This window comes from Cricetulus griseus (assembly GCF_003668045.3).
Source record: "Cricetulus griseus strain 17A/GY chromosome 1 unlocalized genomic scaffold, alternate assembly CriGri-PICRH-1.0 chr1_0, whole genome shotgun sequence".
Classification (NCBI taxonomy): Eukaryota; Metazoa; Chordata; class Mammalia; order Rodentia; family Cricetidae; genus Cricetulus; species Cricetulus griseus.
The window spans coordinates 219,579,111-219,590,544 of record NW_023276806.1 but is presented as its reverse complement, the minus strand read 5'-3'; the positions used below and the strand labels follow the sequence as shown (position 1 = coordinate 219,590,544).

The 11,434-nt window shown below is 41.4% G+C and overlaps 1 protein-coding gene across 1 annotated transcript in view; it reads right to left on the bottom strand.

Annotated features, from left to right (window-relative positions):
* Positions 1 to 560: 560 nt before the first annotated feature.
* Pon2 (paraoxonase 2) overlaps positions 561 to 11,434 on the bottom strand; it is a 33,958-nt gene continuing 23,084 nt past the window's right edge. Inside the window, exons 4-9 of the mRNA XM_027389883.2 lie at positions 8,493 to 8,658; positions 7,843 to 7,969; positions 4,846 to 5,046; positions 2,660 to 2,741; positions 1,809 to 1,937; positions 561 to 1,185 (exon numbers count right to left, since the gene is read on the bottom strand). Of these exons, the coding sequence (XP_027245684.1) occupies positions 1,027 to 1,185; positions 1,809 to 1,937; positions 2,660 to 2,741; positions 4,846 to 5,046; positions 7,843 to 7,969; positions 8,493 to 8,658 (864 nt within the window). The 3' untranslated portion in view covers positions 561 to 1,026. The remainder of the gene's footprint in view (positions 1,186 to 1,808; positions 1,938 to 2,659; positions 2,742 to 4,845; positions 5,047 to 7,842; positions 7,970 to 8,492; positions 8,659 to 11,434) is intronic.

Genomic DNA, 11,434 nt, shown 5'->3' with positions numbered 1-11,434 from the left:
AAGAAACACATTAAATTCTCTCTTCAGGACTCTTATTGGAGCTAGAGGGGAAAAAATGATCCCCTTGTGATTTTTGTCGCCCTTAACTCTGACCTAACCAGGCAGACTTGGACAGCTGACCACACCTCTCCTGGCTTCTGGTCACAGTTCAGTTTACTGAGTAGGTAAGATGCCAACCCCAAGCCTTTATCTCTTCTTTGTATCTAAAGTGGGCTTCTATTTAGGAAGAGAACCTATAGGAGATGCCTTTAGAATTGAACATTTGAAGGCTGCCTGTGGCATAGGTGGGTGGGTATCTGTGAGTATGAGGCCACCTTGATCTACACAACAATTTCCAGGTCAGCCAGAGCTATGTAATGAGATTGTGTTCCAAAGAAAAGGTAAGTAAATAAAAATTTGAGCTACAGTATTCAGTTTTTTTTTCCCAATAAGGAGCCCCTTTACACTGAGCTTTCATGAGAGATCAGCATGACCATTCTTGCCCAATCAAATCCCCTAAAAGTCACTTCTTTCCCATTCTCCTGAGAATCCGCTTCAGGAATTAAACACAAACAAAAACCTGGGTTGTGGTTAGTCTTTAATACACTTCTAACTTGTAAAACAGTAGACAAAGCTGTAAGTACAGAACATCAAAATGTTATCTATCAGTAGTCCTGAACAGGCACACTGGTCACAGCTTGGGGACCCCGGACGCTGACACTTTGATGGCTCGCCCTGTTTCAGTGGCCTCCCACATGGTGAGGCACAAAGTTAAAACCCCTCTGTGCAAAAACATATTCACCTTATCAAAAAGCAGCTTTCTTATTTCTCCCTGATTGGCATTTTAAAAAAATACCAATAATAAAGTTAATTTTCTGTTGATGCTGAAAGTACATCAGAATTGTAGGCCTTTCCTTTGAAATAAAATTAGCTATGTATGTGGTATATTCCTAGGTCAGTGCTGACGGTTAAATTCCCTCAGAATTAGCAATTCATCAAAAGATTGTTTTGCTACAACTTATTGTACTTGCATGCCAAAAATACAACTTAGAGTTCACAGTACAAGGCTTTCTGGTATAAAGTGCCTACAAGAAGTTTCCTATCGTAGATGGTCGCCACGGAACTTCCCTGGAGGACAGACCCGTTGTTGATATACACTGTAGTTACTGATGGCTTCTCGGATAGAATGTTCTGGATCCGGAGAACCTACCCAGAAGATACAAAGTATTAATAGAGAATCCCACACACCCATGCCACTCAAGCACCAATAATCCCTTGTCTTCCCCAAAGACACATGATTAAGAAGGCATGCTGTGGCAAACAGCAGTTACCAATCTCCTTAATGCTTAATTTAATGTACTTTCTCCAGTCTTCAAAGAAAGGACTTTTAAAGTACCCAGTCATGCCATGCCAACACAGGATTTTGCATGATTATAGCAATTCAGCATTCATAGAAACAGGCTCCCACCACTGTGCCCACCTTGATACTACTTCAGCATCCACAGAACTCATGTCGTGTTGTGAGTTGACAATAATCCAGATATTTTTAAACTGCCATTATACCACATCAACAGGACTCATGTCTTTATGAAAATGACTTTTGACTAGTTTCCACCATAATTTAATCCATCAAGAGATTACTTTTCTCAAAGCATTTGAACAATGTAACATTCTGCCAATTATTGGCTTAAAGCAATTACAAAACTACCTCCCAGGTTTATTGTGTTATTAGTTTAAAAGAACTAACAAATCATCCTGGTGACAGTTTATTGCATTATTAGTTCAGAGGACTTGAATAATTAAGGTTGAAAAACTCAAAATATAAAAACCTCTGATGATGGAGGATGGTTCGGGTCATACACGAAGAGCTTCTGGCCATTAGGGTGACAGCCAACCCAGATGTCACCCGAGGAAGGATCAATAGATAAATTGTCCACCAGTGTGCCCAACTGCAGAACCTTACAAAGAAATAATGTCAATATCTAAGTGATGCAAACAACCTGATTAAATAATTTGGAGCTAACCTTTCCTTTCCTATGCATATGGGGTATTAGACACACCTCCCTATACCTGCCCTCCTAACAGCGATACTGCCTAAAATAAATTTAATAAACTGGCTTGGAGCCATTCTTCATCTCTGAAAATAAAAAACCTAGGGTGATAATCCATCTGTCCGAATAATAAAAATAATGAACTCCTTTTGTTTCCAAAGATACACAGTGACCAGATAGCTTAAGGAAGTCCATCAAAGCAAGACAGGAAATTCTTAACCAACCTAAAATATGTGTTTGTTGGCAGACCGAAAATAACAATGGTGGGCAGCTCAATTTCTACTTTCATTTATTATTGAAAAAACTGAATGTGCATAAATCTTCATTTGAAAAATCAACTATTTCTTTTCAATTGTGAAAGGTCTTATTGGGATTCATTAGATATCATCAATACCTCATGGAACAGGATGCCAATATCACTCAGTCCACTGCTGGCTGCAATCACTGTCCTACCCAGTGACAGCTGCCAACAGATGTGTCTTGTTGGAGGAAGGGGATGTTGAAGAACGTAGATGGCCGCCCTGTCTATACCCTTGCTGTGTTCTCAGTGTGATATTGTTATAATTAGTCCAGCTAGAATACTGCAAAGAACCATCAGTTGATGTCTACACATACAACTAAATATTTACCTTTAATTGAGTTAGATTCATATTAGGCTGTTTTTCCAAAACATGGATTTCATGAGCTAGTATGTCAGCAACGTAGACATACCTGTTCAGAAAAGACACTGATTAGCACTTTCTGCCAACAGAGATGTCTTCATACAGCAGGAAAGAGAAAGTCCTGAAACCTGCTAAGATTTCATGGGATATGTAGGAAGAATGCTTGATAAAGGTCAACTTTTATTTTTAAAAAAGCCTTCAAAATCAGTTCAGCAGTACAACAATCATGGGTATCAAATTAGTTTTTAAAAGGTTTGTAAGAAAAATATCAATTAGATGTGAAGTTCACAATATTTGCCATTGAAATAACACAAAAAGTTTGGTTTTATAACAAAAAAGCCATAAGCCATACATTTTCACATCTTTAACATGGACATATAGAATTACATGGTATGGAATACTTCAAATATTAAGGAATATGTCCTAATGTTTAATAAAAATATTAATACTCACATCATCTTAATATTAAGTATTTATCCAGAACTGCATGTCTATATCTAAGGGGCAGTGGGTGAGGTTAACCCATGAAATTGAAATCCAATATTCCATGGTAGCTGTCTTACTGAGCAGTCTTCCCACATGAGGCCAAAATCCCTGACCTTGTAACATACACACAGGGAAGGGACACATTTTTGCTCTTCAAACATTTCTAACAAGTTCACCAGTTCAATCTGGTTTGTGCACATGAAACACCCAAGTCAATAACGTCCCAGTACCATGAGACTGAAGAAATGTCAGGGTACTGAAAAACTCTCAAAGGAAGGGTCTCTTACACCAGAGCAGGGGAAGGAGCCCGTTCTGAAAGCAAGTGAGCCAAGGTAAAGGGATGTAAGCTATAGATGGGTGTCAGCAACGTAAGGCACCCATTGTCTTATGGGAAGTGTGGGAATAAGAAAGAGAGGGTGAAGCTACTCATTGCAGCAAGTCCAGACCTTCCCTCCCTTGGCCTGACAGGGCCTGGATTCTACTGCATGCTACTGTTTGTTTGTTTCTTTTTGGAGACAGGGTTCTCTGTGTAGCTGTGTAGACCAGGCTGGCCCCGAACTCACAGAAGTCTGCCTTCTGAATACTGGGATTAAAGGTGTGCGCCACCACTGACTGGCTTTCTACTTCATGCTTAAGAAAGAAGTAGCTTGATGACAAAGTGACAGCTGAGGCCACCAGTGACAGGATATGTCCTTTCCAGCTGGTGCTGCGGTGGACACTCACAGCCAGAGGTGGGGATGGGCTAACCGACCACAGGCAGAGCACAGTGGCCCGAGTACAAAAGCTGAAGGGAGGCTGACAGTGAGCTGCAACAGACACAGAAATCCGAGAAGTGGGGAAAACACAGATTTGACTGGAAAGGGCAGACTGGGCTAGTGAGAGATGGCTTGAACTATCTATATTTGCTTCCTAACTAAAGAGGAAAGAACAAATTGCATCACACAACAAGAACATCTAATTGTCATGCAATGTCAAATTCCTTGTGGTAGTTTAAATTGTTCAGTGCAGTAAGGCAGAGGAAAACTAAAACTAAAAATAAGAAGAGAACTTTTGGAACACAATTCAGCAACATCTATTAAGATTAACACTGAAAAGATTAATAGGAGGTCTGTGCACTCATAGGAGTTCATTCTACAGAAATTTTGTACAAGTATTCAAGTAGGTGGTACTCACCATAAAGTAACTGGGATTTGAACCCAGAGCTGGGATTTGAACCCAGAGCTGTAGAAGTCCAAAATTCTAAAGTTTAACTATTATGTTTTAATACTGTTTTAGGGAATTTTTACTTTAAAGTAGTAATTGGTTTTATTGATTGTGGTGCTAAATGAGAAGCACAAGATGGTTTTGATATAGAAAACAAATAAGCACATATCCGTCAACAAAGAAATAGTTAGACCAGTTTAGAATGATTATTGTGATAGAACAATATAGTCAATAGAATGACATCAATTAATTAACTTAAAATTTTGTTTTGAAGGGGTTTTAAAACCTGAAAATTTTCCTTTTGTCTTATATTTAAAACATCAAGTCATTCTATTATAGTGTTATTTAATATGCAAACTATAATGCTACACCTAAAATTAAAAAGGATATATTGGAGCCTCAGGGATTTGCTTATCAGGACAATTTATTTAGGAGAAGTGAAGATGCTACGTAAAGAGTTGTACTTTTTGTCAGGTGAAATATTGATTCCATTGGCTGAATCGAATCCCTCTGCCACCAGCTTAACTTCATCTGGACTGTAGTAAACAACATTTGCCCAGCGTAGGTTCAAGTACGTCTCCAAATACTTTAAGAAAGGATCTGAGAAATAGTGGTCATTGGTGGCATAGAAGTGGGCTGGCCCAACAGCTACGATGTCATTCACACTGAAAGAGAAAAATAGCATGGGAGAGGAAATTAGAAGCCTGATTATCTACCTCCTTGTAGAAGATACCATAACTGTTCGCAAGCATTACACAGCAGGGGTTCAGAATTTGGGGAGGGGTTTTCCACAGAAAATAAGACTATAATCACATGACAATGGTCCAGATGACACGATCCAGAACCATAGGCAATGCCCTATGGTGACAACGGCAAGAGAACAATAACATACATTTCAAGGCAGTTATGGCAGAACCCTTTGTAGAAAGAAAGATATCCAGTCAGGGGCACACACAGTAGAGGAAGAAAGAAAGTGAGTTCAAACTCAACCAGAGTTACACACTGAGACCCTGTCTCAAAAGAAAAAAAAAGTATTATTTTATTACTATCATCTTTGACACAGGGTCCCCGGTAGGCCAGGCTGGCTTGGAACTCACTGTGTAGCTGAAAACGTCCTTGAATTCCTGATATCCTCTACCACCTGGGTCCTAGTATTACAGGTGTGTGCCATCATGCTCAGCTAAAAGCATGTTTTCTGACGCGAACATTACAGGCTTTAACAACTGCCTATAAAGAGCTGCTCAGGTGTGGAACTGGACAGGCCCTGTCTGTCATTAGGCTGTCAGTCACATTTATCCCACCCTCATTTATTCTGCTGCTGGACTTTCCCGAGGTCTCTTGCTTAGTCATTAGTCAAACTAAGGTTGACTGTTCAATTTCTACCTGCCTCGCAAAGCTGCCAAGCCAGCAATGAACAGACATTCAATAAACACTTGCAGAGAGACAGATGATGAAATGGTCGGAGAACAGTGCTTCAAGAGAGAGATTGATATGCTAAAAACAATTACCGTTGCCAACCAGCTAGGCAAGGGTGTTATTAAATTGAAATTCCAATTATCTTATGCAAAAATTTCTGAAAGACCTGCTTTCTTCTCTGTCAAATGAAAAATACAGAGCTACAAGGAAGGCTTTTTTTTTCTGGAAACACTCCACAATTCAGACTCTGCCTGACTGGTATTCATGCTCCTGTTTATTACGAAGTGCATTTTGGGGAAGAATGATTGGACATTGCATGCTTATAACCTAGAGAGAGATGTAAAGATTAGAAAATATCTATCAAGTTTAAACTTCAAGCAGGAGTCCAGTGCAAACTGAGCTGGAAGAAATCCACGCACTCTGCATCAGTGTCATTTTGGTGGTAGTAGTGCCCTTCCAACTTGGATACTCAATTCTGCAGGGACATTAACCCACAGCTATGATGAGCCCCTCGAGTGTGCTTTCTATAAGGCCTGGGAGCCCCACCAAAGACAAGCTACTCCTCCAGGGAAGGACAGGGATTTGAGTGTGAAGTTATTGGAGATGACGGTGACAGCCATGAAAAGTGGCAGGGTTTATCTTCTGTTCTCACACTGGGCCTGAAGAGTGTCTCCCTGAAGGCTGCTGTTTCATCATTTCTCAAGGAAGTTCATTCAGAACACTAATCATTATAAAAGTGCTTATCAGCCATACTTTCCCTTATCTATAAGGAAACACACACACACACACACACACACACACACACACACACACACACACACACACACACACACCACATACATGAGACAGAGAGAGACAGAGACAGAGGGAGAGAGACTACGACAGAGATGATGAGTGGCCTTTATCCAAAAACCTTGGGACACTAGAAGTATTTCTGATTTTTTTTTATAATTGCAAGAAACATAATGAGATCTCTTTTGTGGATGAGACCAAGTCTAAATGTATGTCTACATTTCACTTAGACATAAAATGATAATATGTATTAGTTTTGTGAACATTTCATACATTTTTACAATCATTTTGATTATATCTACCCCTTACTATCTCCTTCCAACTCCTCTTGGACCTCAATGCCCACCAAGTCTCCCTTTAAATTTCATGCTCTCTTATTTTTTTAAAAAAATCACCCAATGAGTCCAATTACTGCTATCTGTATGCCAGGGTGTGGAAGCATCCACTGGAGTATGGTCAGCCTATTGGGGCCACATCCCTTAAGGAAAAGTACATTCCCTCCCCCAGAGACCAACAGCCAATAGATTCTCAGCGAGGGATGGGGTCTCTTGAATCCCTTCCCATCCAGACTAGGATGCTGACTGCTTGATACTGGGCAGTTCTTGCATAGGAAACCACACAACACTTAAAAACATGTACAGGAAAGAAAACATCATAGTGTGGAATTTCTGCCTGTAGCATCCTGGCTCAAAAAGACTCAAACTATAGGACATCCCAGACTTTGGATTTCAGTTTGGAAATGCTTAACCTGCTTCATACACATGTACATTTATAAACTCCCAAACTACATATAAGGTATCATATGTTAGGCTTTATATAATGCATTACCTAACAAAAGGTGAGAGAATCACCCAAAATAACTAGTGTTTAAGAATGTCAGCAATACAGTCTGAGACGATAGCAGATAGCAAAGCAACTGTCACGCTTGAATGAGGACCTGAGATCAATCCTCACAATTCCATGGCAAGAAAGCCAGATGTCTAGCACATGCTCCGAGTCCTAGATGGATGGGTGGGAACAGTATCCCTGGGGCTCCCTGGCCACCAGGCTGAGCTTACTAGGTAAACTCCAGGGCAATGAAAGACTCTCAAAAACAAGGTAGATGGCTCCTATGGAATGATACCCAAGGCCATCCTCGGCTACACACACACACACACACACACACACACACACACACACACACACACACACACACCTATAGATGTACCAGAGACAAAAGATATACCAGGCAAATGAGGACAAAAGAAAAGCACCTTGGAAGGAGCTCATGCTTAATTGTCTTGAGATGCAACAAAGAATTTTCTTCTTCTTCAAACTTAAAAATTTCCACTGTATTCTTGAATTCCGGGTGGTTCACAACAAAGAGATAAACTGTGTCATCTGAAAGATGGAAAGGGCAGAGTTAGTTTCGTAAGACATACATGCAGGCCCACTGGGCAGCAGGGTCACTTCCATACCATGGGCATGGAAAGGTTGAAGGCACAAGCTGTTCAGTACCCTATCAGATCATCATCTTGCTGGTCCTTCTGACTACCATTGGCCTGGTATTAGTTCTGATCACTGATCCCCTGACCTTTAAGAAGGAGCGGCCCCCCACTCTACACACAGAATCCGGCATAATGCGTTCGTGGGCTCAGAGATACAGGTCTTTTTAATCAAGTGCCCACGGGTATATGAGAAGGTCAGGAAATCCAAACCTTCCTATGGTTGTTAACTGCCAGACATTTCAGAACACAGCACAATGTGCTGCAAGTGTAGGAGACGTGTGAACATGGCTGGTAGGAAGAACACTGGCTTGTTTCATGAGGTCATTGTCCTTTCTGTGCGTGTGCATGCACGCATGTGTGTTTCAAGGCTATTTCCCATGTTCATGTCTTCACCTTGGTAACTCATCAGCTCTTACCACCATCTATGAAAGTGCTAATGCCATGCGGGTTAAATGAAGCCAAATCGAAGCCCCAGCTGACTCTTAATTCCAGTGCCCTGGGCTTTTCTTCTTTGAGATCCATCATCAGGATTCCTCCAGGCTTATCTGGTGCAAAGCTGTGGAGCCCTGGAAACTTGAGGCCCTTTGGAAACAATGAGAGGAAAAATGAAACACAAAGGCTTAAGTATCTTCTTGAGTTATGTATGTACTGCACATGAACGATAAGCAACAACTCCAGTTAAAGCTGGTGGTCTGCAGCCACGAGTACAAAGAAAAAGGTGGGCTGGACAGCTAGGAGCACAGAGAAACAGAGAAGAAACAAACGATAGCTGGGAGCCTGAAAGATGAACAACAGATCATTTTGTGGAGCCCTGACAGACTATTCAGGTCAGTTCTCTGGAAGGGCTACCAAATGAGTGGCAGAGTGAGAGAGTCCAGGCAGAGCTGAGGGTCAGGAGAGCGGACAGTCACGTATGAACTGAGAAAACCCTCACATCCCAGGCCTGCACTCCACAAGAGGCTGGAAGGAAGGCTTGAGCCTGGCAGACGACTGTTGGTGTTACCTTGAAAGGACATCCCTTCATACAGACATGGGCAGTTCACTCCACTTCTCTGTGGCTACCCCCATTGACATTTCAGGACCAAGAAAACAGATCTTTTGTTCCTGCCCTTACTTCCCTGACATCCATGTTCCCTCAGCATCCAGATTGTGACAGATTATATAACACACCTTTAACCAAAACACTCATTCCTTCCTACCTCAGTCGGATTCTGAGAAGAGATTTTAGAATGGCTTGAAGGCCTTTTGCAACAGGACGTTCTCACCCTCCCTGCCTCTGCTGCCATCTCGCACCTCATCCCACGACTGTCGACTGTCGTCCATACCAATAATGCCTTAGGCATCCAGGCTTCCTGACCCTCTTTAGCAAGCAAGCATGTTCTCACAGCACAGTTTACTCCCAAACCCACTGCCAGGAAGAGGGAGGGCTCCATCCCTCAGTCTGCTTCCATCTATTCCAGATGTCACATTTCTCTGAGGCTGCCTCCAAGCACAGTCTCTGCCTGACCCGATCTTGTCCCCTTACTCTATCTTACTTTTCTGTGTCCCCGCACTGCCACTGGCATACATATGTGTTAATGCCTGCATGGGTACCGTGTGGTGGGCAGCATTGCATGGAGCAAGGGAGAAGTGTATAAAGTGCTGAGACTACCACTGTCCTACACCCAGCTTGTCTGCCCAATCCTCAGTCCTTGTGGACTCTTCTTGCCTAGCACGAGTCTCTTCTCACCAAATGGGCAAGATTCACCCTGGGCAATGTCCTTAACCAGACAGATGTCTTCTCTATTCCCAAATGACACCATGATGCCACACACACACCAGAACCTTTACTCCCCACTGCATCATCCCTTTGTCATATCTTGACCAGAATGGTAGGAACATAAGCCAGGACTCTTCTATTTGCTGCTAGATGCCAGGACCTGGAGCATGGCAAATATATCAGTCCGAAGTGTCTCCTTTACCCTGTCCTGGATCATCATTTTCATACTGGTCTGTTAGTGGACTCTATTTTGTTCTTTTTATGTATCTTATGTATTCTGGTACCAACCCTTCTACCATGCCAATACTTAATCACCAAGTGAGAACCCATGTCTGAATGGAGCACAGTTAATTACTCATTCTTTGGTATAGCCCAGGGAACATCCTGACACTTTATATGTTCATTCTGAGTCTAAATCTTCTTTAATTACTAACAGTCTGTTAGGTGACTTCTGGGTTGTTTAAAAAACCAGAGGGTCACATTATCTGAAAAGAATGACCACTTTTTGTGTTTTTGGTTTCTAACTCACATTTGTTTTTCTTGTTGTATTAGGTCATTAGGTATTCCAGTTGAGTGGCAATAGTTTTGGAATCCAGTGACTTTCTCTCCTCTTGGACATTAATGGTAACATGGTTCATATTTTATTTAGAATGGTGCTTGCTAGCCAAGTGGTGGTAGCCCATGTCTTAATCCCAGGAATCTGGAGACAGAGGCAGATGGATCTCTGTGAGTTCCAGGCTAGACTGGTCTACAGAGTGAGTGTTCAGGACAACTAAGGCTGTTATACAGAGAAATCCTGTCTTGAAACACGTACCACACACACACACACACACACACACACACACACACACACACACACACACACACACACACACAAAATGGTGCTTACTGTTGGTTTCTGGTAATTCCTCTTATTTCCAGCTACTTTGGAACTTTTAATTGAGAAAATATTGAATTGTATTAACAGCTTTCATGCATTTGCAGAGATAATTTGAGTTATCTGGCTAACTAGAAGATGCAGAGTCCTTCTAATTTAAAGAGAAACATTACTGGTGACAATAAACTCTGTATTAATTCACTACTGTATTCAGTTTACTAATGCAATATAGTTATGTTTTATGTAAATTTGAGGGCACAGTAAAAACAAAGACTTGTTATACACCAAAATGGACATAAGAAATCCTTAATTTTTAACATCTATCTGCGATTGCCTACATTCTTGCTGCCTGGCCCAATAGGCAGAATAAAATGAGCTGTTTCAGTACTTCGTAACAACTCCATGTCAGCAGTTTAATAATCTTTTTTCTTCACTTACGTCTTTCAACAATAATGTGTTTCTATTATGAGGCAGCACTACGAGAGAGTGAGAACTATTCATAATCATAGTAACACCTTTAACTATTCCAGTATTCCTCTGCTTTAAACATTTGCTTTATTTCTATTTTGTTCAAGGCAGAGTTCCTTTGTATAGCCCTGGCCATCCTGGAACTCGCTCTACAGACCACCAGGCTATGCAACAAGGAGACAAAAGGCAATTGATCAGTTTGCAAAGACTGTTCAACTCTACACTCAGAAAAGCTTAAGGACAATTCTCAATCC